This window comes from Strix uralensis, chromosome 23 (genome assembly GCF_047716275.1).
Source record: "Strix uralensis isolate ZFMK-TIS-50842 chromosome 23, bStrUra1, whole genome shotgun sequence".
Taxonomy (NCBI): Eukaryota; Metazoa; Chordata; class Aves; order Strigiformes; family Strigidae; genus Strix; species Strix uralensis.
In genome coordinates, this window is record NC_133994.1 from 7,321,474 (window position 1) to 7,347,027 (window position 25,554).

General features: G+C 41.3%; 1 protein-coding gene across 2 annotated transcripts in view; it reads left to right on the top strand.

Annotated features, from left to right (window-relative positions):
- Positions 1-25,554, top strand: part of CAPZB (capping actin protein of muscle Z-line subunit beta) — a 61,019-nt gene that overhangs the window by 24,011 nt on the left and 11,454 nt on the right. For both annotated transcript variants that reach the window (XM_074892703.1, XM_074892704.1), the window contains exons 3-6: positions 3,762-3,883; positions 10,250-10,363; positions 23,348-23,489; positions 24,014-24,130. In XM_074892703.1, coding sequence (XP_074748804.1) covers positions 3,762-3,883; positions 10,250-10,363; positions 23,348-23,489; positions 24,014-24,130 — 495 coding nt within the window. The remainder of the gene's footprint in view (positions 1-3,761; positions 3,884-10,249; positions 10,364-23,347; positions 23,490-24,013; positions 24,131-25,554) is intronic.

A 25,554-nucleotide genomic window follows, 5' to 3' on the forward strand; every position in this document is an offset into this window, starting at 1 on the left:
AATCACTGCTTTTGCATGTCAGTATTTGGCCTGGGGAGTGGGTTTGTTCTGGCATTTCTAAATTTAAGTTGAAATTCCCTATATAATGACTGTTGGAGATGTGCACTCAGGCACCTTAAAGTGTGTTTTGGCTTTTTGGTTAACACAGAACAAACTAATAAGAAATGTTAACAATGCAAATTCACTGTTTCCAACTGAAAACTTAGAGGGTCGGTTGGTCTTCTAAGCAGAGTTGTCTTTGCTGGAATCAGAAGATTTGGATGTTATCTTGCTAAATATAAACTGAATTCTGTGAGTCTGTGCACAAAAGTAATGTAAATGTTTTAGGAAGGTTCAGTACTTGACACGGAGAAGAATTTAAGGAAAGGTATTTGCATAGTGTGAAATAATTGCTCAGTGCTTACATTGCAGCAGCTAGCTTAGCCTGGCTGTGCCAGATAGCTTACTGCATGTTTTAAAATGCAAAAGACCTAAATTCAGAAGGAATCGAATAGTCTCATGAACATGTAGCTGAAGTGTTTAAAGCTGCAAATTACCTTGTTCAGATTACTGCATTTGCCTTCTAAGCAGCTTCCTAATGCAGGAGAGGAAGACCAGTATGCATAAATCTTGTAAATTCATTCTTAGAAAGGAAGTACAGCAGCTGTTCAAAGTTGATGTAATAAATGATACAAAAATGATTCTCTTGGGGTGACTGTGCCACACTTGGATATTTTTCCCGATAATTAGAATTACATAAGTAGTTCCATCAGCTGGGGTATCTCTTTTTATAAACACTGTTGAAATTTTCTAATATTTCCAAAGTAGAGAAGTGGGTTTTCTTCCCTGTTTTATTCTGAGAGAAGGAGAAAGAGAAAAGAATATATTGCCTGAAGTCCTGTAGAGTGTCTGTAGCAAAGAGACAATGGATGTATAGCCTGCTATTACAACGGAGTGTTATAATATAGTGTAGTATTATATTCTAGTAAGTATATGATATAATGCATTCACTGTTATGGGTGTAAGAGTAGCCACAGCTCTTGAAATTGGAAAAGTGACCATGCTCATGAATATCTATGTTACCAAATCATCCAGAGATAAGTTTAGTTCACCACTACTATGTGGGAATTAAATAGATTGCATCTTAAAAACAATGTGTTAAGAGTTCCTTCTAGTCAGCAAGAGTCTGTGCTCTCCCACTGAGCAGTATGGAAACACCATACTAGGCATGTGCTATTTTTAAAAGAAAGTTAAATCTAAGATTTATTTGTGTGGCTTTTTGTAAGGGTTGTAAATTCAGATGGTTATTAGGAGCTTTTCTGCAGGGGAATTGACTCTGTCTTGAGTTTGGGGTTTCTTTTGAAAATGCTCTGTATGTATGTTTGAGTCTGAAGAATTGTACAGTGAGACCTCTCGTGCTCCCTTACCGCACGTGTAGCATAGGGCTTTTCCCCAAGAAATGAAATAGAAACAGAGTCTGGGAAAAACGCCACTTTTCTCTGAATTGTGTTTTCATCACTGTTACTCATTCTAAACTCACGTCAGAGTGAGGAGTCTGTTCCTAGACGCTTATCTCTCTGCTGATGGGCAGCTGGCCAAGGAGCAGCCGAGAAGGAGGAAAATATTCAGCTGGTCACTCTTAGGAACAACATGGAGCATAGCTCTTAATGATGAGGTGCTTTGGGTCTTGTTGTGTGCGCATCTGAAATTGAAGCAGTCATCTCAAGTTGCTCTTCGCCTGAAGAGTCAGCCTAAAATTAATAGCTAATGGAGAAACGAAGGAAGAGACAAAGTGGAACCAGATGGGCTCATGAACACAGATACATCATTTCGCTTAACTTGTGCCATGACACTGCTGATTTGTATGAGCTCCGTGGAGTATTAGGGTTGTCTGTTTTCAGAAAAAGTAAAGATTTTCCTAAAAGCTGTGCTTGCTTCCTGTCCGCGCTCAGTGAATGCGTAATGGTTTTGAGGTTGCTTCAGCCAGGTCTCCAGGTATCAAATGATGAACTCCTATGAGAAGCATCTAGCTTTATATAGATCCTTAACTGCTCTGCTCTTTACTGTGGGCTCTTCAGTTATCGCTCATTACCACATTACAGTGTATATAGACCAAAGTAAAAAAACCTCAAACTAATGTTTCAGCTTTTTCAGCACTTTTGGTAACATTACCAACCATTTCTTGGGTTTCCTCTTATTTTTTTGTGTGTTCATGGGGTGATTGTGTGGGTTAGGTGTTGTGTCTCTTGCTAGCCACATCTTGTTTTGTCCTTTGGCTTTGCTGGGTGTTTTTGGTCTTTTGTGGTCATGTTGTTTTATATTTGTCCCTCCTCACTTTGACTTAATATCCTCTGTATGTTATTGCCTTGTACTTGGGATTAGGAATGTTTTTGTTTCAGGCAGTTTGATCTATTATGTCACATCTAGTGCATTAAAATAGTTTGTGCTTTTGCTTTCGGGAGCTGTTTCACCCCTAATTTGTTTTTTCTCCTCTAGGCTTCTTCCCTTTGAAATTATACCTACCAGTTCACTGAATCAGTGGCTTGAAGAGAAGAAAGCACATTTCCGTATTTTCTTTATTCCTTCCTCCCTTCCCTTTTCATGTCCCATGAGTTGTAAATTCATCACTTCATGATTAATTTTACCCTCTATTGCCTTTTGTCTTCATGTTCTCAATCAGGTTTTCATCTCTACAATGTAGAATGAAATGTGGAAGAGATTCCGTGTTGGTTATTTCTTTTATCATCTGTATTAGCATGTTGTCACCAATATACTGAAAAACTTACCAATTGTCTTATATCCTGTTGCGTTCCCAACTTTCTGTTGGGCAAGGGTGTTTAATCCCTTTCTCTTGCAGTGAAATCTGGAACGCTTTTGCTGAGGGAGACACGCAGTACACTAATTGTTTAATAATAGCTCCAGGAATGATTTCTTGATTGTCCCTCAGATGGATTGGGGTGCACTGCTGCACGTGCCCTCAAGTGTGTACAGGGGAGGTGGAGTTCCTGGAGGAAGCTGCTAGTGTGGCCAAAGCCTGCAGTATAGGAATATTGATATATTGATAATGGGGCCACCATCAGCTCCAGCGCAAGAGGCCACGCGATGGAATTTGCTTGATTTGCTTGTGCTTGCATCCACGCTAGCTTCAGGCTGCAAAATGTCACCTCCTCTCTTTGCAGTACATCAAAGCCTCTCTGCAGATCTTGCAGTCTTTCTTCCGTGTGAAGTGCAGGGAGACAGCTGGGATTATGAAGCCATTAAAAGCTACCTGTGTAGGAGATGTATTTGATTTTATATGTGCATGCACACAGACACACACGTATTTTTATTAGCCAACATGGTAATGTTTGGCCAGCTGCCTGGAAACTATTCTAAACTCTACCCAGAGTGGGAGCTTGTGAAAAATATGCTCAAGCGTATGGATGGCGTATTCTTTTAGCAGCTCCCTCGTTTCCACTCCATTATAAATATTTACCTTTATTCATCAGTCCTCAACAATCACTTTACTGGCCGTCTTTGGCAAGAAGCTAACATCGAGAATGTATATGTTTAAGTGTACTGGACCACACTAGTGGTAAGGTAATTAAATCTGAAATTATTGGAGGTGGGAGCATAGGATGGTGTTGTAACTTAAGTGCAGCTTGCTTTTTTTTAAAGGGTTTCTGGCTTTGAGACAGATGTGGGCTATTAATAACAAAATCTGTTCTTAGGGATGCCAGTCTCTTTTAACCTTAATGTGTTACCCTCTCTTCCCTCCCTGTTATTTTTCTCCAAACCATCAGGTCCCAAGCCTCTGTGAAGATCTCCTCTCTTCTGTTGATCAGCCATTGAAGATTGCACGAGATAAGGTGGTAGGAAAAGACTATCTATTGTGTGACTACAACAGAGATGGAGACTCGTATAGGTGAGTTCATATCCGAAGCAAGGAATTAACTGGTTTAATTGGTAAATGAGAGCAATGTACAAGTATTGCAGTCCCTTATTATTTTTAGATGAAAAAAAGAAATTTAATGATACTAAACTCAGCAATGAAGCAGGGATTGCTTCAAATCCTCTTCTCTTTAGTAAGACGTTGACTATGGAAGTTGTTCTTACTATTTTTGTATGTGAGAGGACATAAACATCTTAATCTCCAGACCACTGTAGAGGGCCTCAGTTTCAAATAACGTGGTTGTATGGCTGCTAATCTGATGACCTTTGCAAGGTGGGTCCCTGGGGTGTGTTGATCCTGGCTGGACACCAGGTGCCCACCAGAGCTGCTCTATCACTCCCCTCCTCTGTAGGGCAGGGGAGAGCAAATAAAAGAAAAGGCTTGGGGGTTGAGGTAAGGACAGGGAGATCACTCAGTGGTTACTGTCATGGGCAAAACAGACTTGACTTGGGGAAAAAAATAATTTAATGTATTGCCAATTAAATCAGAGTAGGATAATGAGAAATAAAAGCTAAATCTTAAAACATCTTCCCCCCACCTCTCCTTTCTTGCTGGGCTCAGCTTTGCTCCTGATTCCTCTACCTCCTCTCCCCACTGAGGCAGGGGCACAGGGAATGGGGGTTGTGGTCAGTTCATCACCCTGCCACTTCTTCCTCCTCAGGGGGAGGACTCCTCACGCTCTTCCCTGCTCCACTGTGAGGTTCCTCCCACATGAGACAGTCCTCCACGAACTTCTCCAACGTGAGCCCTTCCTACAAGAGAGCTACAGCTCTTCTTGACCTGCTCCAGTGTGGGTCCCCTGTGGGGTCACAAGTCCTGCCCCCCCAGCGTGGGCTCCTCTCTCCATGGGGCCACAGCTCCTGCCAGGAGCCTGCTCCAGCACTGGCTCCCCAGGGGGTCACAGCCTCCTTTGGCATCCCCCTGCTCTGGTGTGGGGTCCCCCATGAGCTGCAGGTGGACATCTGCTCCCCCGTGAGCCTCCATGGGTGCGGGGCACAGCCTGACTCACCATGGGCTGCACCACGGGCTGCAGGAGAATCTCTGCTCCAGTGCCTGGAGCACCTCCTCCCCTCCTTCTTCCCTGACTTTGGTGTCTGCAGAGTTGTTTCTCTCATGTGTTCTCACTCCTCTCTTTGGCTGTTGGGTTTTTTCCCCCCTTCCATGTTATCCCAGAGGCGCTACCACCATCGCTGATGGGCTCGGCCTTGGCCAGCGGTGGGTCCATCTTGGAGCTGTCTGGTGTTGGCTGTTGGACACAGGGGAAGCTTCTAGCATCTTCTCTCAGATGCCACCCCTGTAGCCCCCTGCTACCAGAACCTTGCCATGCAAACCCAGTGCAGTTCCCATTGTCTGTCTACAGAACAAGACATGTTTTATGCTAGAAACCACAGTGTTTCTGCATGTTTTCTTTACTGTGATTTGTAGTCACTCACTGAAGCCTAAGATAGGATGTTGTCATCTTCTTAAAGGGGTGACTAACGTATTTCTCTTAGGCTCTCTGTAGTATAGTTATATCTTAGAGAATTAAAAGCAGATCTCTAGAAGAAATGACTCTGATGGCCTTGATATGAAATTAAACCACTTATTGTTGCAAGCTTGTAAAATCTTTGGAATGGATAACAACAGAAAAGAGATGATGCAAGCAGTTGGTCTAAACAAAATCGTCTTCTGCCGGTACAAAACAGGGTGGACTTGCCAGCCCGGAAAGGCTCTTTCACTCATGTTTTGCAAGGGATTGAGTCTGACTTTGGACGTGTAATGTCACTAGTTCTGTATGAAAATCTTGGTCCAAGTTTTTAGCAAAGAAAAGGAATCCCTCTCTACCACAATAGCTGATTTATTCTGAGGACTGTAGACAAAACCAATGAAAATATTTGAACAATATGAGCTGTGTGTAATTATAATGAATTTTGAAGTAGAAGACACTGTAATACTGGATTGATACAATGAGTTTTCAGTATTTTGGCTGACACTTGGAGTGCAGTCTCTTTAATGTTTTCATTCTACACCTTGCCATTAGGATGATTATTGTTGAGGGATTTCTCCCCCCTTTTTTGCATTGCCTGACTTTTCTTAATGGCCATAGTGACAGTGGCATAGTTCCAAATATTTAATTAAGAATCACGAAGCTTATGGTCCAGAATATTGAATCACCTAGCTTTTATTCTTTTCTCTTAAGGAAGGGTGCTAGGCTGTGAAGTAATGACCACCATTCATCTTCTGTCCCGAGTTAACAGCTCAGCCATTCTGCTGCTTCTGGTTATGATTATAAGGGTTACATCCCTGGCTCTCCTTGTAGCTTCAATGTAATAGCTTACATTTTTAGTGCTAACGATTGGAACTGATCTACAGTAAGAATCTAGCTTTGCCTTGTGCAGATTTGCAGTAGTGTTTTACATTCATCTGGCCAGAATGTTTCAAGAATTCTATTTCAAAATGGAATTCCACAATATAACAATTTTTTCTCTTTGGCTCAGGCCATCATTGCAGAAGCAGGTAAGCTTATAAAGGATTTTAGATTAATTGGTTTTGATCGCTTTGAGTTGCAGGAAAGGTACTTATCTAAACTGAAAGCATATCTGTAAATGATTTATGCAGAGAGCATGCTGTGATTCATTTTGTCCTAGAAATAGGAGGAGACTGATATTGGATGCAGAGTTTGACAGTGTGTCTGGATTGCGGCTGAGTGTAAATCTTAAGGAGTTTTTTTAAAATATAACCTATTGCAGTGGGCCAAGAAGTAAGAAGGTCTTTGAAGTGTTCACTCATGTTCTTTAGGGTACTAGTCTAACACTGAAAGTTTGTTCAAACTTCTACAAAAGAGCCTGGTGCCTTTTAAAAGCGAGTTGGTGAGATCTATGTTAGCAGCTACATGCATTTAATCAGTTCTAAATTAGTAGCTAGCGTAGAGTTTTATAGCTTCTGCCCTCTGCAAGATGTACTCACGCAGCTGCATCCTCTCTGGCAGATGCAAGAGGAGGGATGAGATCCTGTATTTCTTGTGGGTCTTTCAAGAGATGCTTTCTCACTGAAGTTGTGATATGTTTCTTGCAGTCCCCTTGCGTCCTATTTAGGCTGTTGACATGAGCATCCATCACCAGAGGCACAGGAAACTTGAAAAGGCACTTGTTAAACAAAATTGTGACATGCTGCAATAACTAATAACACTTGCTCCCCCCCCACCCCTCCGTGTTTAATTAGTGCATGTGGTGGCCTTTTCTTTAAGGTTAGTTTCGTGCTTGCCTCTGAAATTTGCTCAATCTCTTTCTTTCTGAGAAGACACTTAAATAGTTACAAGGAAACAAGAAGACAAGTTTTTTGGAATCACTTCAACATTTTCAGGACTTATTAAGTAATCGGGTGTCAGAAAAACTATTTCATTTGTTTGTATAGAATAGGCATAATATATTAATTGCTGGCATTAAAGAATGCTGTTCTTCAAGGCTTTTGATTCAGGCGTTCTGGATTGAAGTGATTCTTCCTTCTGGAATTGATTGGTCTCAGCTCTGTTTTGTGAAGAAATTCTTTCCTTCATCACAAAGCAAAAGCCTTTGAAAACCAAGCAATACTAACATGTGCATGTGTTAATCCCATTCTGTGCTTGTGTTCAGACACTGTTATTCATACCTCATAAAATCTGAAGTTGTTACTGGGAAGTCGCTCTTAGACTAATTTAATCAATTAGGCCAAAATCTAGGAGGAGTTTACTGTGCTTTTAAAAGCTTTTGATATTTCCACAAAGATTTTTCAGAACCACACGCTGAATTAGAAGTCCTAAGAAATGCTATTCCCTGCCTGCGACGTGCTACATCTCCAATTACTGCACACTTCAAACTAAACACCAGTGTTTTTTCTTATTGGAGAGGTTGCTAATTGCATTTCTTTTAATACTAATCCAAGGATTTCAGAGCGTTCTGAGGACAACTGAGCCTTCGTGCTACTTCTGCAGGAAAGGTGTAGCTAGGTAGTCAGACTTTCTTACTGGGAATCAAGTTTTATAGTGTTTTTTTGAGGGCCTTTACAATTTGACTGGGAATTAGCTTTGAAAAAAAGCTGCTGTGGGATGTTTGGCCGTTCAGGTGATAACTCCACCATTCCATGGGGCAGCATGCAGGGAAATGAATATCCTAATGCTTAGCCCAACACAGTTTGCTCCCTCCTCGTATTTAGATAGACTCGACTTTCTCCATGTTGCACGTGGCTCAGACCAGAAGGTAGCTTTTTGGAGTCTCTCTTGGATCTTCCTAAGTAGGTAATTTTCAGTTTCTTCCTATTATCGCACTGCTGGTTGTGGGAGCAGCCTTCCGTGCGCACAGTCTCGCAGGCGCTTCTGCAAGTGCTCCTCTAATAACAAAGGTTTGTGGAGGATATCAAACAGCCGTGGAATCCACATTGTGAAGGCAGAGCTTTTATTAATCTTTTTTTTTTTATACAAGACTTCAAGGTCCTTGACTTTGTCCATACATTTCCACTCTTAAGTATGTTTGATCACTCTATTAAATGGAATCCTTATGGGGAATTTGGTGCAAACAACACTGAAACCTGTTAGCTGAAACAAAAAACATTCTCTTTTAGGGAAATTAGAGGTCTGACTTTTGAAATTTAAGTGCTTGTCTGTCTGTCTTTCTTCAAATAACCTCCATTTAAGTTTTTTAATGTGTTGTGAGTACTCTTCCACAAAAAGAAAAAAGTACAGGGTTGTGTTACGAGGTATTTTTTTTTAGGTGAAGTTGCTGCTGACTCCAACTGTAATGGGTTGAAAATGCCACAATCTGCTAGCTAGAAGAATCTTATGTTACTAGGCTTCCCTTAAATCCCATTTCTGCAGCCTGCAAGAGACATCTAATGTTTATAACTGAAGTATCCTGACTGCGGCTTCTGCATGGTTCTCTGCTCGCTGATTTCCTTGTACGTGATGGAGAAGCACAGTGCTCTGAATTTACAGAAAACAGTAGAATTTTTTTGGATTCTGCTTTTTAAAATTGAGTAGAGAAAGAAAAAGTAAGCTCATCCTAATGAATGTGGCTGCTAAGGTAGCAGTACAGTTCTGCGTTGCCTGGTGTATGAACTCTGGCTTTGCCTTTGCAGACTTCACTATCGCAAGGTCAGTGCTGTGTCTGCCTGAAGTCCTTCTGGTGTCATCCGGGTCTGTGTGTGCTGCCTGAAGGGTGTAGGTGTGCCATTTGGGAATCCTGCAGATACCACCGGTGGTGATTTTTGTGCGAATCTTTTCCAGATTTCAGGGAGTTGTTAGGTAAAGGAGCACTACTGTAGCTGTTGACTTTTCTCCAAAGCAACCAAGTTTTAAGCAACTGTTTTAAAATGAGAACCACCACCTGAAAAACATTGCTCTGGGTGGATGTGACATAATGATTTAGCTTTTCCTGATGTCTCACCTTTGGAGTCAGATGTAGTTTTGTGAAAGCGCAAAGCCAGAGTGAAGCAGAGCCTGTTCTTTGTGCTTTGCATTAAACAGATGTCAAAACTAGATGCCTTTCTGAGAAATGAATAACAAATGGCTACTGAGGAAAAAGCCCTTACGTATGGACTGCATTAAGACCTAGTGTTAGTAGGCTGGAGTATTTTGAAAAGTGAGTAGGTAAAGAGTAGAGGTACCTTTCTTTAAACTAGCAATGATATATGTAGGTTGGTTATTCACAGGGGAAATGAAAAGGAAAATGCAGGTTTACAGAATGGGGGTTATAAAAGTCCCAAGCAGATGGGCAAAGGGTTCCATTAATCTTTTAATACCAAATCTTTCGTTAAGAGCACAAAATCTCTTCCACACCTGCAGAAATCATAGTAAAACCTGCAACTTTACAAACCCGGTTAAATCCTTCGAACTGTATAAATGTTTTCCTAATGTTATACTAAAAGCAGAGTTTATTTCAAAGCGAAATAGTAGAGGAGGATTTGGAGCGTAATTGTAGACAGCAGTGTGTGGCTCAAATACTGTCAGATCCCAAATAAACTGCACAATCTATTTGTATTTGCATGAAAATAATTTTAGATGTCTGAAGTACAACAGCTGAGGCCTCATTTTTTTAATATTTAAGAAGGAAGAGATTCAAACCCAAGCATGATTATTTATATAGTAGAAACCTGGAGATGGGGGATGTGCCCCAGGTACACTGTAAACTTTGAGGACTCAGTGTTCCTTTTTTGTCAGTGTTTGGAATGGCTGTTGAGGGTGGAATTCTTACAGATAAAAGGCTCTGTGCCTTTTGTTTTTCTGGAAGTTCGGCATCTGTGGAAAAGGTCAGACCCACCAGTCTCCAACCTTTCAGAGTTTGTCTCGGTTGTCTAACTGTGTCTCTATTTTCCTTGTCTCTCTGGCAGATCACCATGGAGTAACAAATATGATCCTCCCCTGGAAGACGGTGCCATGCCATCTGCTCGCCTGCGCAAGCTGGAGGTGGAAGCCAACAATGCCTTTGACCAGTACAGAGACTTGTATGTCAGTTGTACAGAGCCCTCTGCTTTCTTTGTTTCCTTCAGCAGGCGTGCAATGCACACAATGAGTCTAAAATGCGGTCACTAGCTGCCTCTGAGAGTGGCATACCAATGTGTAGCGGAGGAAGAAGGGTAGGCAGCCGCTGATCTGCTCTTGGGAAGTGTGTCCGCTGTGATTTCACGATACGAAAACATGATCAGATTTGTCAGCTGATGCTAAAGGCAGATGCTGAGGTGCTTTCCTGCCTCCCTCTCCCCTTCAACAGATTAATGGCGTCTTTGTCCTGAAATGACCTGTGTTCTCTTTGATCTTGCCTAAGTTCAGTCTTAAACCATCTGCTTTTTCCATTCCCTCAAGACTGTACTCTCTCAAAATGTCTCTATATATAGTGGCGACTTTCACATCTTCCAGTGAAATGACAGGCAGTACTATACTGAAATGCAGCAGTTGTATGGGGATTAGTGGACTTGTGCTGCAAGGGCCATTCTCTGATGCTCGTTTTAGGCCCTGTCTTGTTTAAGAGGGTAAAGCAAAGGAATTAGTAGAGCATATGTAAGATAAATGTAGATGAGGGTGACTTGTCAGTTTTTCTAAAAGGTGGGACTGCACTGATCTTCCATTGCAGTCACACCCGAGGTCTGGAGAAGTGATCAGGTTTAGCTGTTGTCTTTGTAGACTGTGGTCTCCTAAGCAGTAATGACATGGAAGTAAGTCATGCTAAATCTAACAAGTGTGTGCTGCAAAGCAAAACTGACTTACCGCTTTATCCAGTAATGGGGTGCTTTCTTATTGGAGATGCCTAATGACCCTGAAAAAGGTGAACAAACTTAATTGCTTCTTCGTGTTGCCTAAAAATGGAGATAAAACACATCCTTAGATGCAGTTCATCATGTGTCACTGTACTATTACAGTGCTAACCAAAGCAGGTTAAAAAGTACTTTTCTTGCTAGGTTTTCTACTGATTTTAAGATGTGGCTTGATGTAAATGTAGCCTATCCAAATGTGTAATCTTCATTTGTTACGGGTAACAAATTTTTACTTACTTTCATGCGTTATTTTCATAGATATCCAACTTGTAAGTAACAATTGTTATTGGTATCTGAACTTACTGGAAGAAAGGAATTTTGTGTGTGCAGCAAAGAGGTTTGCAGTTACAGACCAGGACTGATAGGATTTTTAATACACCAAGATGAAAATGAGTAGGTTTATGGAGCCCAGGTTGTCTGTTGAAATCCCTCTCTGATCAGATGACTGTGAAGTCACAGCTGGATACAATAACGTCTTTAAAAAGGTTTCATTTGCTGGAAGGAAAGCATTGTACAGGTTACTCTCAGACTTAGGTGAATCTGCTGAACCCTGTTCAGCATGTGGTACAACAGTAGTCGTAATATATTGTATGGAAGTAAAAGGCGGGATTGTATCAAATTTCATCTTTCAGTTTGTCAGTCCAAGTTTTATAGACGATACATTGTTAGAGGGGATATGGGAGGGATTTCTCACAAAGGCTTCATTCTCGTGTCATCAGCCAGAAATGATGGAGGCATTATGACTCGCAGTGGAGTCAGACTAGATAAGCACATCTGTCAGCACAGGATGCTTTGATGCATGTTACGATCTCAAAAATGTGTCAGAAAAAGAGAAGGGTGGCTTTCGTTTTGCTGAGTGGTGTAAAAATTGTGGCATTTTTGGAAAGAATTTGCAAAGTTAGGGAAACTTAACCTGACCATTTGAAGGGTTCTTCATGCTTAAAATTGGAAATTATTTGTACTTTACCTACAACAGAGATTTGGACAGAAACATGCTTTTGTTCTAGGAGTTGAACTCTGTAGTTTCAAGACAATTGGATTTTGTATTTTGACAGCAGAAGCTTAATTTTTACTTGGAGATTGGAAGGGGTGGGAGGGAAATAAGGTGGGGGTAACAAGTGCCAGCTTTTCGCACTGCTGCTTGCTGGTCTTGCCAACATATCAGGTTGGGAATGACTGTAACAATTACCCGCGTAACAGCTGCTGAAGCCATGTGGGAGTCTGAAGTGTGGGGAAGGCTGTAGCGGGAACAAGATGGCAATTGCAGTGATGTAATTTCCGTGGTCTGCGGGAGCTGGAAACTAATGCTGCGTGCCCACTGCAAAGCCAGAAGTAGGTCTGAGCCATGCAATGTCCACCATGTTAAAGGTGACACTGGCCTTCTGGTTTGCCAGCTTGCAGTTCTGGGAAAGGAGCTCATGATGCTTCGGTTCCAGGACAGAGTTACCAGTGTTGTTTTAAATTCCAGAGCCAGTGACATCAGAGGTTTTCCAGCATTGTGAAATATTTCAGGCTGGTTTGAAAGCATTGCTGTATTAATCAAACAAATAAGTAGCATGCTGGCAGTCTTCAGTATTGTATCTTTTGTGGAAGTTATGGTTTCTGTTACATGGGGACATTTATAACAGGTCCACCTTCCAGTAATGGTGTTCATTGGGTAGGCAGCGTGCAAAAAAACCCTTCTTGAGTAGACATGCAGAGACTTATTGTCTCTGTTCACTCTGATGGGGTTGTCTGTCCAAACAGACTGTAGGTGACACCAAGCTAATCAATATTTCACATTACAAACTCTTTTCATAAAAAGCTCAAGTGCGGTGGCTGTTGCGCTGTTAGGCTTTCAGCTTGCATTGCAGACTAAGAGGATGAAAATGGTGCTGAGAGAGAAGCCTCAGATCTGACGCATCAGGCTCTCATACAACAGTCCCTTAAGAGGCTGCTCTGTCCTGCTCTCTATGGGGTAGAGAATGTTTTTGAACTACACCTCTAACCACAGCTATGCTGAGTTTTATGGTAGAGAGGTAACAGTTAACACAAAAATAATCTTATGTAAGCAGTCATTCACAGAGAACACCAGGCCCCAGTGTGCTTGAATTTCCTGGGCTGTTAGGCATTTTATTCCTGTAATGAAGGTTTCTGCTAGGTTTTTCAAAGCAGTTTGTGGCTTTGTTTCCAGCCTTGCTGGGCTAAACTGCTGGATCTTGTGCCTGCGGTCATCTAGCCAGTATGGACTGCCCATCGCTGAAGGACACTTGAGTATCTTAATACCTTGTAAGCACTTGTCTCTGAGATGTTGCTCTGCATGGTGCTCACTTCACTCCCCAGCTTTAAAATACATCTTACACTGGTCATTCCAGCAGGGAGTCGAAGAGGAAGATGTTTCCTTTCTGTAGAAAAATAAGTACTATTGAGAACATGTGCTATTCCCACTCTGCTCTCAGCATATGGTCCAAGCTTCCTCTGGTTCATCTCCCGTTTTACCTTTATGCACAGCGATAATATCTCAGAGTTCATCTCAGGTGTCTCCCAAGACTTCAGATAGTTTCAGTTCTTCTTGTGTCAGTCCCATTTGGCCCACATACCATTCCTTTTTAGATTTCTGTTTTAATCAGGTGTGGTAAGTATCACATTTCATGAGTCATTGGCATGTATTTGCCATTTCCCAAGGGTTGGCACCTGCTAGCGTGGGTGTCTTGAGGGAAACAGCCTGTTAGGCATTTGTTAACAATTTGTGTGAGATAAGCCATTCAGATTTGCTGACTGGTGACTAGTCTTAGTTTTGTCCCCAAAAGCTTCTTGGCCAGCACACTGAGTGACTGTAATGTGAAAGTAAGTTCAGAGAAGTCTTGTAGTGTTGCATGCAGTTGTTTCAAATCACAAAAGCTTGAGAACAACAACTCTGCTGAATCTTCAGTGCCTCTCAAGCAGTGCCAAGTTGTTCCCTGTAAGTGTTTTAATGCAAACTACCTTTAAATATCTCTAGAGTTGCCCACCTTTTTTTTATTTCTGGAGGCATGTTCATGTCTCTTTGGGTCAAAGAGGAATTATGCTAGGTTTTACTTCCCTCTGTATTATATATGTTAAACAACAAGCATATTTCTTGGTTATCTGTTTTACCAAAATGCATGTCACTTTCCCGAAAAACAACTGTTTAATTTTGATCTCCTGCTGCCAGGTTTAACTCAGACACTGCCTGAAGCTAATGCCCTGGTATGTTTTTGTTCAGTAGGTTATTATTCCCAGATGGAAGTCTAATATCTTACACCGTTCAGTTAAAGCCTTGGCTCTCCACTTCCAATATCGTGAAGATAATTTCTTCAAACACATGGTTGTAATTTATTGCCCTTTGCTTGACGTGTGTGTGCGATTGATTGAAATCAAAGCATAATGAGGACCAGGGCATCTGGTTAAATCTATCTATTTTAGATTCTGTGTTCCGTTGTTTTGGGTTGGAGATAATCAGTGCTTTAATTAAGTAATCTAATCGTTCTTTGTTGTCTGGAAGAAATCATTTCTGAAGTGATTAAATAGACCTCCCTGGGGAAGGATGCTGTTGATCTGAATATTTCTACAAACAAGATGAGTTTCGGCAACTTTGGACTGGTTTAGTAAGCTGACATACATTTAGAAAGCCCTTCCTTGCTTTATTTCTTGGGTTAAGTTGGATTTATTAGTGCTTTTGGTTTTTAATAGCTTAAAAAAAAAAAATTGCTCATCTTAATCATTCTGCTCCTGAAGATGTTTTTATTGATTTAAGGTTTTGAGTTCCCTCAACAGAATAAGCAATGAAGCCTTTTGAACTTCTGCTTCTATCTGTGTTTTGATGTTGATCCATTTTCAATTTGTTATATTAGAGATCTGGACAAGGAATTTGGTAGGAGCGGAAGGAGGTCTAGCAGAGGATTGACCTCTAAAATGTCTTCATTGTGTGTAATCCTTTTATTATTGAATTTTGGATTGGAATCCAGACCAAAATGGGGTTAGTCACTCAAATTTTTGATGGTGTTAGCAGTGCTGAGGATGGCACTGCTGGCAACAAAGCATTTGCAGTACTCTTTGCAGCATAGATAGTACCTGAACTGAACATCCATCACCTTTCTCCGTTCAGCTCGAGGATGAGAGACTCCAGGGATTTCCTGGATGCGTGTGCTTTCAGGAATATGTAGATTCGGGAGCCTTTTGCTAGAGAGCTTGAAGGGGCTGCTAGTCAGGTGCAGTACCAAAGTCCCACTGACAGACAAGCTTGCCCTTTAATTTTTAGAGTGCTCAGGGCTGACTATTTTTTTTTTATTAGTGTGTTTAATCTCATTGAACAGCCTTGACTTGCTGAACTTCAGGGATGTCTCATTCTGCTTCTGTGGCTGGTTGCTGTTGAACTCTGTTGCCATTGTCTCTACTACCAAGTATGTTCAAATGTGCTGTAAGCTGCTGGATAGCTTTTCCCCCTTTCAGCTGTTTTTACCTTTTTTCTTAGTTTATTTTGGATTGTGAGTTTGAACCACCTCTGATGCTAGCCTTCGCCCACTTGTCTTGGTAAGAAAAGATGGCAACCTCTATTAGTGCTGCCCTTAGACTTTAACCCTTTCAGAGTGATGCTGTAGTTTGTCATCTAATTTCTCCTTCCCTGCCTTTGTATCTCCCTTTACCTGGTCTGACAGACCACGAGATCCTCTGAGTGGAGTTTGTTCCTCTCCAGTTTTGATGCACTTCTAGCAAGGTTTCTAGCAATCGCTGTATTTACTGATTTGACTAAATTTGATTTATGTTGTGCATGGAACAGCGCCGATTCCACCAAGTAAATAAAAGGGGAGCACCAGATGTAAGAGGCGTAATTAGTGTTTTTGGTTTGAGCACAGCCTGCCAGTGCTCATGCCCGTAGGTGTGCAAGGAGCAGCAGTCGCTGAGCTTCGATTCCTGCAGCCCGCAGTGCAACTTTCAACTCACAAAGTGATTAGGCAGCTGTGAGCTCTTTATATAAGCGTTCTGTCTGTGTTTAGATGTAAACCTAGTTTGCCTAAACTAAAAACCCATGGGAAGCTTTGAAGTGACTTTATTGCCATTAGCTCACTGTTCCTCATTAATGGTTACTAGCCCTTTGTGATGGCTTTCTCTTGGGCATGATAGTTACTGTGGTTTTCACAGCAAGGGCCCTGCAGATTGAATCCAGATGCATTTGTTATGCATCCTAGCACTAAGGAAACCTGACTTTCCATCTCGCTGCTGGCTGGGGTTTTGCACAATAGGGTGTGACATCAGGATTATGTCATCTGTGAGATTCTTGCCTCCGGGTTAGACTGATAAGTACAAGATGAAGCCTCACAAGACAGACCTAAACTGCTAAGATGCTCGCTGCTTTAATGTTTGTGTGCTTTTAAAATTACAACCATGATGTTTTCCCAAGGAAATTGTTCAGATGTAAGAGTAAACAGAGCAGTGTTGGGGTCCCTTCCTTAACTCGCCCATGGGCAGCTCAAAACTCAAAACAGAATCAGTATTGAAGTTGTTGATATATATTACACAGATTAGAGCAAATTTAGAAGAGAGGAAAAAATTAAGTGTACTGTCATGCTGTGAAAACTAAATTAGTTGCTTTTAATCTGATTCTTTTTCTTTGTGTGCTTCATTTTAGAGCAGCTCTGTACAGGCTACATTCTTATCTTCTGAATCTGAGATTTTCAGCGGAGGAGGAGTTTTTCCCTTGGGTTCCCACGGTTCTCTGTGATTACATAAAATCTGAACACTGGAGAGGGAAAGCTTGTATTAGGAGGTCAGCACTGATGATGCAGCGCTATCCTCAAACAACACTCTCTGAAGGTTTTAAATCCCTAGTAAGAAATTACTTACATGCTTTCAAAAATGGAGAGAGGCTAAGTTTTAAAATCTCCATTTATTATGATCTGGAATTTTAGAACTGACTATCTCTAATAACGCATGCCTATGCTTGCAGAAATTTACCTCATGCTCTCACAATGCAGTGTTTTAATGATGGAAAATTGAAGACAGAGTAACTTAACAAATAATAACCATCTTGTACCATATCTGACATATGCCTGTTTGAAGAAAGACGTATGTCACGTGAAATCTGTAGTCTGCGCAGACTTTGGCAAACTTATTACACGACACGGGAGACTTCTGCTGCTGTCTTTCCCCTCCTACTCATATTTGAATTATAGCTGGCGGAGTCTAAAACGTGTCAGACTGTCGGTGGATGAAGCAGTGGGCTGTCTCTGCAGAGCACACCGGTCCAACGGATGGGTACGGGTGAAAGATTTGTAAGCAGTCGGCGCTTCCTGGTAGTTAATGAACCGGTTACGCGTTTGGACATGGTACAAAGTGACCCATTGTCTTGCTTATTAGGTGGCTAATGGAACTGTTTCCAGGTGACTTCTCAAAAGGGATTTGGTCATTAGTTTCCATCTGCCAAGAGCGATTGGATGGTAAGGAAAATGTGAGCAATACACATTTTAAATTTTTTTTTTTAAATAATGAAAGGTACTAGAAAGCACAAAATGGGAGGTTCTGGGAGATTTTTTTAGCCTTCAGGATCCCATTGTTTGGATAGTGTTTTCCTTCCTCACAGAGTTCTTGCACTTCACAACTCTGCTTCGCAGTTTGAGTCATCCCACTGTGGTCCAGATGTGTGCTTTTAAGTACAACTGGCATTGAAGTTACACATACCTAACTACATTGGTATGTTTGCTCGAGGGATTTTTGCACCTGTGTATGCTGGAAAGAATTTCTGTAAAATACCTGTGCAAAGTCCACAAGCATACTTTGGGCTGTGTTCATAAACTGTGGTGAAAAACAGCTGGTCTGTATACACAAACATTTTACCTTCTTAATTTTAAGTATTTAGGTGACATTCTGAAAGTGTTACACAGTTGCACTCCTGGGGCCAAAGAAGGAGGGAGAGAGGAATTGTAAATCATTTGTACTTATGCCAGTGGGAGAAGTGTTACATCCTGGTTAGTTCCTGGTACCAACCTGTCCTTTTTATTAAAGAACAGACTCGTGAGCCTCATTACTACAAAGCTGGATGGAGGACACAGGCAACAAAATTATTTAGTGACAACAGCATCCAGAGATTGGAGTCCTGAAGACTTTTTTCCTTCTCCTCGCTTGAGCTATGAGGTTGCAGGTGATTTGAATGAACACCTTAGCAACGTTTTGGGTTTGGTGGAGGGCGGGTTGCTGAAACTTGCCACTTCCTTCATATTTCTGTTGCTATTTATGTGCTGGTTTGAAATGACAGGGTGCAGGCCTAGGGGAAGGACTCAGTGAAAATTATGCCAAGTCACTTGCCATTAGTGCCATCTGTTTTAATAATAGTTGAAATGTTTGCTTCCTCACCTAGTCTTTGAGGTAATGTTTTCGGGTTGCTGTTAGACACTAGCTTCTCGGACTGTGACTTTAGTCGTTGTCACTCTTGTAAAAATGTTTCTAGCTGAATGCTCGCTATTTTCCTTTGGGGGAGGTTTTTTAAATGACAGGTTTCTTGGAAATCTGTTGATCTAAATAGATGGAGACATTTCCCTTTCTGTGCTGAACTTCTGTAGCTGGAAGAAATAGCTATGCAACCTTTAGGGGGGAAAAAAGAGAAAATCTATTTTGCTGCTTTTAAACGAGCCAGTTCAAAAGAGTTGCACAGCGTTTCAAAGGTTTGCGTTGCCGGTCTGAGGTTCCAGGTACTGGTACTTTGGCAATCAGGGTTTTGTGGCTTAGTGCTGTGAGAGCCATAAGCCAGAGACACTGGGTGGGTTTTTGTCTCTGGCTCTCAGTTGTACTGGAAAATACACAAGTGTCTTTATGGATGAGTGATTTGGTTCTGAAGTGTAATTGAAAGTCATAGCTTGTTTTTATTGCTGTGTGGTGGAAACTCATTTTGTCAGTATAGGGTCCAGCATTCATTTGCAAGGCTTGTGAGAAGTAGAATGCTATCAGGAAGGTTACGGTGCCTTTTCTGGTCTGTCCTTTAGTGGTAAAACAAAGTGATTAATCTGTCCTCCTTTCTTGAGGTCTGTGCTGGAAGCTGGGGGATTTCCTCCCCTATCACATCCCTCTTCGAGTTATGGCTTTGTTCTGGCCACAGTCTCTCTATTTCATGGATACAGCTCGAGTTCCTTAAACAAGTTTCCATCCTGTGTCTCCACCCGCTTAAACTTCAAACACTTCATAAAGCTTTGGATCACTTTTAGCTTAAATATTTTCTTTTATTCTTGCATTTGTAAAGTAGGTCAGTCTTAAGTGTGACATTTTTTGTATAAAACAGCTTTTTCCAGGAGTTCTGTGGTTGATGAGTAACGGATATAAAACTTAGAGTGTTTGATCATGACATTAAAACTATAATTGATTTTGAGTGAAATTCTATTCTGGATTTTGTAAAGAGAATGAATGATTACGTTGGGCCTTATGCCTTTTAGTCACCTTCCTGGGCAACTTTTTATAAAGCGATTTTACCAGAGATGGAGAACACTGGCTGTCCTCCGAGAGGACAGGGTTATCATTTGGGCTTGATGATCTTTTAAGGTCCCTCCCAACCCAAACCGTTCTGTGATATCATTTGGCAGCATTTTGGTTGTTAATAAAGGGATGTGACAACCATAAGACAATGTTTTTCCATTGTTTTATAACAGACTTTTGTCTGTAGGTAAACCCAGAGTACATCCTGGAGACATCCCTGTCTTTAAGCAGGAGTGATTGCTTTGCTTTGAATTGCTGTCCTCTGAAAATGGTTTATCCTTTGGGAACATTTCTGAGGTACCCCAATACGAATTGGAGTTTTCCTCCTACTTCAGACCTCTTGTACATCTCGAAAGCATCTGCTGATTTCTTTGCGCTGGGCCTTGGATGATGTGGGAGAGGACTCGAGCTTCTAAAGAAGGCAGATTGCCTTTTACGATTGCGCTTGTGCGGGAGGATAACGTACCACGAGCAGGGGTATCCAGAACAGGAGATCAAAGAAAATTGTGTTTGATCCAGGAGCTATGTAGTGCTTTCAGAGTGTTGCTGCAACTACTGCGTGTAACTTTGATGTGCCTGTGCTCTGCTTTGCCCATCCGTTTCTTTAACAGAGAAGATACCAGCTTATGCCTTCCAGGAACCTTTCCCAAGCTGATGACCTCTCCCGCTTGTATTTTAATAAGTGCTACTTTTTAATCTGTGGTGAAGGGGTTTCTTGGAGGTAGTCCAGCCCTCTTGCAGCAAATCCAAGTTCATGAATGTAGATTTAAATTCCTACCAATCTGTCTGTCATCCAGTTCTCTATTATGTAGCAGCCAATTAACCTGTAGCACTTCTTTATTTTTCTTGAAGAAAACAGGTTTCAAGGAATGTTCTCCTCTCCAAACGTGACTTCCCTGGGTTTAGATAGTCTTCAAAAATCCCACTTCAGTGCATTTTAGTTGCTGTGTCAGGAAAGGTGAAGTCTAATGTAGTGATCAATGATATATATTTTCTCCCCATGAAGGAGGAATGAATTTTTGAAGTGATTATATATTGCTGAAGCACAGAGAAAGCTTTGCCTAATATATATCCCGGCGTGCCTTGGATTCATAATGGTTCAATCGCTGGCATTGTTGTTTGAGTCTCAAGATACTGGATCTGGCTATGGCAAAGCAACTTTATTGAAATAGCATGTTGGTATTTAAAACAATATTAATACTATATTTGATTCATTAAATATACAAAGGCAAGTTAAAGCGTTTCCATGTGTGCACTGTTAGTTCTGGCGGGAGGTTCTTCAGATGGTTTTATGTGGTTTCAGACAACATTTTAGCACATTCTTAAAATACCCACAAAAGCCTTTATGTAAAATCTCATAAAGGTGAACCACATAAAAATTATTTTTTTCCTGTTTCATGTCATTAGGATCAAAGTACAGTAGGTAAGAATAAATTTCCAAAAACCTTGTTTCGGTCCCTCTCTTAATTAATGTTTCATGCTCATAGCAAGCTCATAAAGTGGGTAATAGGGAAACTGTCTGTACACACTGTAATATTCTCAGTGGCTGCCAGTTCATTTTGAGTGAAATCACTTATTCTGTATAGGAATATTTTTTTTTTTTTTTTTAAGCAAACTTGGTTTGGAAATGGACAATAACGTCTGCTCTCTGGCTTTTGATTCAAGCTGCCCTTTTGTCAAAGGAAGGGTCACTTAGATTGGAACTGAGGTTCACTGTGGGACTGAAATTCCCATTAACTGCATTAACCAAAATCCATTTGTGAATTCCCCAGGGGATATAAAAAGGGTGTTTGTTGGTTTGTTAGGTTTAAATTGCCTGCTGGACGTCTGCCTTTAGTGTGCCTGTGGAGCAAAGGACGTTTCTTTTTTAATGGTATGTTATCGGTGGCTTGACAAATGTCATAGGACGGTGCTGTGTATGTTGGTTACTTAAATGCTCGTACTAAGCTTGGTGATGAGTAGCTGTAGTCACCCATTAAAAATAAAATGATGTGGTGAGTTAATATGAAGCCATATACCCCTCCTGGGGTCAGCATTGTTTTTGATGCAGGCTTGGATGTGTGCAATTAAAAAGAATTGGGGCTTTTTTGGTGACTCTGCTTTCTTGAAACAACATACTGGACTGATCTGTAAGCGCAGAGAATATGTTGAAAGTTACCTGTGTTATTTGCCTTAACTTCCCCATAGCTTTTCTCCTGACTTGTAGAAAGGATGGGTTGGTGTTCTTGAATCTACAATACTTCAAGCTAATACCTGAAGTCTAAAATGCACAGTAAATCAAATCTTAAGTGCCATTAACAACTGTTAGGCTCATGTTTAGAAAGGAGGGGTATGAAGGTGGGAGGGTTCAACAAGTTTTTCACGGTGGCGATGAATGATACTTTCCCTTCTTGCAGAAGAGAAGCATGCAGTCACTTGCAGATCTATGTGGTTGTCTCCCTCATGATAGTAAGAGGCAGGAACATAGAACAGTTTCATCTGTGTGACTCTTTCCCAGTTTAACTGCTGGGAACTGTCAATCAGAGCATCTCCTCATGCCTTTGGATGATGGGCTTTTGTTCCCCTCCAGACAGTGAATTCTCAGGTGGTTTGTCTGCTTTATGCATGTACTTGCAGAATGGCAGTAGATGCTCAGAAGAGAGTAGAAATGCCTGACTACTAAATCGTCTTGTCATTGATCTTCTGGCTCAGCTGAAGCTGCCTCCTGTCCTTTCCTCAGTTCTTCACAGGAGATGGTGATGCTGGGCAGCATGAGTTCATTGCTGAGATCGAAGTTGTGTGCCATGAAAGAGTATTCCCTTTTGCTCGATCCTCCTTATGCCTGTTTGGTAACTTGAGAAGGGAAACAGTTGGTAAAATGCTGTGGGTTACAGTTTTGGTTCTCTAGAAGCCAAAATTGGTTCTTGTGCATCTTTCTTCCTACAGTGTTGGGTTGTTTATTATTATTTTGAAAGTGCGTCTTCCATCTGGCACATAAGGAGCCTAGCACTAGTGTGATAAAGGAGTGGGGTTCTGCCCATGTCATTGCTTTGTTAGTTTTCCAAGAGCATACTTTTTGCTACCAGAAACCTGAGATTTAGGTAGTCTAGCTTGCTTTCTGTTGTATACTGTATCTGAAGCTGGAAAAATATGTAAACCTCAACAGCATCCCTTCATTTTCTAAGAGCCTTGGTTTCAGTTCAACTCTATTTGCAATAAATCAATAAGTCAGCTTCACACAAACTTTTGAGACAGCAGCATAAAGCTACTTACTTGCTCCCTTTTGTCTTAATTAGCGGACTTTGTTGTAAAGAACTTCCAGACTTTCCCAATAGTGAGAGAAGAGGAGAAAGAAGGAAAAAAAAAAAAGACAAAACTGTAAAATAAAGCCTTACTTTTGGCCTACTTTGTAGCTTGTGCTTTTACCAGCTGTTATAGTTAATTGGAATCAGAGGAATTGTTTGCTCAAGTACTGTAGAAATCTGTAGCTAGCTCTGTTTCTCACTAGACTTTTATTCTCCTTTAGAGAAATATACAGTTTTCTGTAATTAAAGTCTCTGTATTATAAAATGATTTAAACTGCTGTGTTTCTAGGTATATAACTGGTGAGACTGTGCTGTCTTAAAAAAAAAAATCTGTACTAGGATATAGAGATTCTGCTTATTTAAGATTATTATTGATATCTGACGCTGGCTTGGATCCTGCTTACTTTTAACATGCCTATTGGATTGCGTCCTGCAGGTATTTTGAAGGTGGAGTCTCCTCTGTCTACCTCTGGGATCTGGATCATGGTTTTGCCGGGGTGATCCTCATTAAGAAAGCTGGAGACGGATCAAAGAAGATTAAGGGATGCTGGGATTCCATCCACGTGGTGGAGGTTCAGGTACAGCCTCTGGGGCAGCTGATATACCTAAGTGAAAACAAAACCCAGTTAATTCCAGACAATTAACGAGCACAGGTGTTCCACTGAACAATGCAATATTGTGTTAGGGGCTGTAAACTTCTTTCCCCTGTTAATTTTTGAAAATTCCCTGAAGCAATTTGGATAGAGATAAGTCAGGGCTGTAATCAAAAAGAATCCCAGAAGAATTGAAAGTATGCTACTTTCTGTGCATGTGATCCTGAGATTATGGTTTTTTTAACATAAAGGTCTACAGATAAATATCACTAATTAGGTAATAAAAACAAGGTAATAGGAGGTTAAATTGCTCTAACTAGATTTGCTTTGGAAAATTAGGGGAATGTGCACACTTACAATTGTTTTTAAGAAACAGACTGTGCTATGTGAGTGGAGTTAGACATATCTGTCCTGTTGCTTGTGGGGTCTTCCGGGCCAGCCACCATTTAGCTTTTGGAGGGATTTTAACCTTTTGTCTCTATCCCTTTTTGTTATCCTTCCACTTCTAGGAGAAATCCAGTGGTCGTACTGCTCATTACAAGCTGACCTCCACAGTGATGCTGTGGCTGCAGACTAATAAAACTGGTTCTGGTACCATGAACCTTGGAGGGAGCCTTACCAGACAGGTATGTCTGTATATTGGCACGAGTGTACGCTGCAGACCCAAGGCATGCCTTTCCTTATTTATATACCCAGTAGCCCCAGTCAGGCACAAAAAGTTGATTTTGTGAGGTGTTGTATAAACATCTATTCTCCTGCTGCGTGTGCAGCCCAGTGAAACAGTTAATGCATAAGTGTGTAATTACCAGGAAGCCCCTTGAACTTTGCTTGATGGCAGTATAGCTTTCTGTTAAAAATACAAAACATTCAGTAGGAGTTTAGACTTGCTTTTTAAGTCTTAGTTTGTTTTTTGGTACTCCTAAATTTTTATACTTCCATATGTGTTACCCAGAGACATATTTTTATCTGAAAGATTTGCCCACTTTCTTACTGGAAGATTCCAATAAGATTATAAAAATACAAGATGACTTCTTTTGTTATGTCTCTTTTAAAAGCCAGCTAGGCCACTGTGAATGAACCTGTATTTTGCATTGACTATAGGATTCTTCTGTTCTTAAAGACGTTGGTTGTCTTTTAGTATTCACCTCCCGCAGTACCAAGACGCTGATTTTAAAACATCTCTTGGAAAAAACACACCTCTTTTCTAAACATTTGGGGGTTTTGTGCCAGTGTTAATTACTTTGACTTCCTCTTGAGAGAGCCATTTCCCACCAAGGTGCCAGACTGTTCAGGCAGTGCTGCTGTCTAAGTCTCTGACAGGCAGGATCTGCTGGACTTGGCTTCACTGGGTGAAGGTGCTTCTGCCCTACCCACCTGCCAAAGGTTGCTGTCTCCCTGCTTCATGATGCTGCTGAACTGCGGTTGCCAAAGATCTGGACTGTGGAAATCAGTGACTCGAGCAGAGTAATAAACTCTGGAGGACAGGAGGCATATTGTGTGGTCATGAGTGACTAGAGAGATTGGCAGTAGCTAAAACTCCTTTGTGAGACTTCCCGGGGCGACTGTTGCTTTCGATACAAAGGACAATGCTGACTCTGTTAAACAGTTCATGTTTTCGTACAGGTTTGAGCCAGGCGAAGGAAAGAAGGATCTGTGATTGCAGAGAGGAACTGAAATTGTGTTAGCATTGCAGTCGCAGGAGCTTGCCCTAGACCTAGGTGATTTTTCCTTCCACGTTGTTGATTTACAGAAGAAGCTGATGGAAAAGTGTGTGTGTGTGGGGAAAGTCATCTGGAGACAGTTTTGAGCATTGCGTACTCTTAAAATGTTTGCAGTAATTACACCCGAGTTATGGTGACCCGGACAAATATTTAATCACAGGCCTTCCTAATACTTTAAATCATAGCTGTGAAGTGGAGGCCAAGGGCTTGACTCTGGCCATGGCCTTATGGTGTGTGAGAGCTGTGCCAAGGAAAACAAGAGTCTGTTGAGAATGGGTGTCCTCAGTACACCTTGGCCTGAACTGCTAGGCCTTGTTTAGTTTGACTTT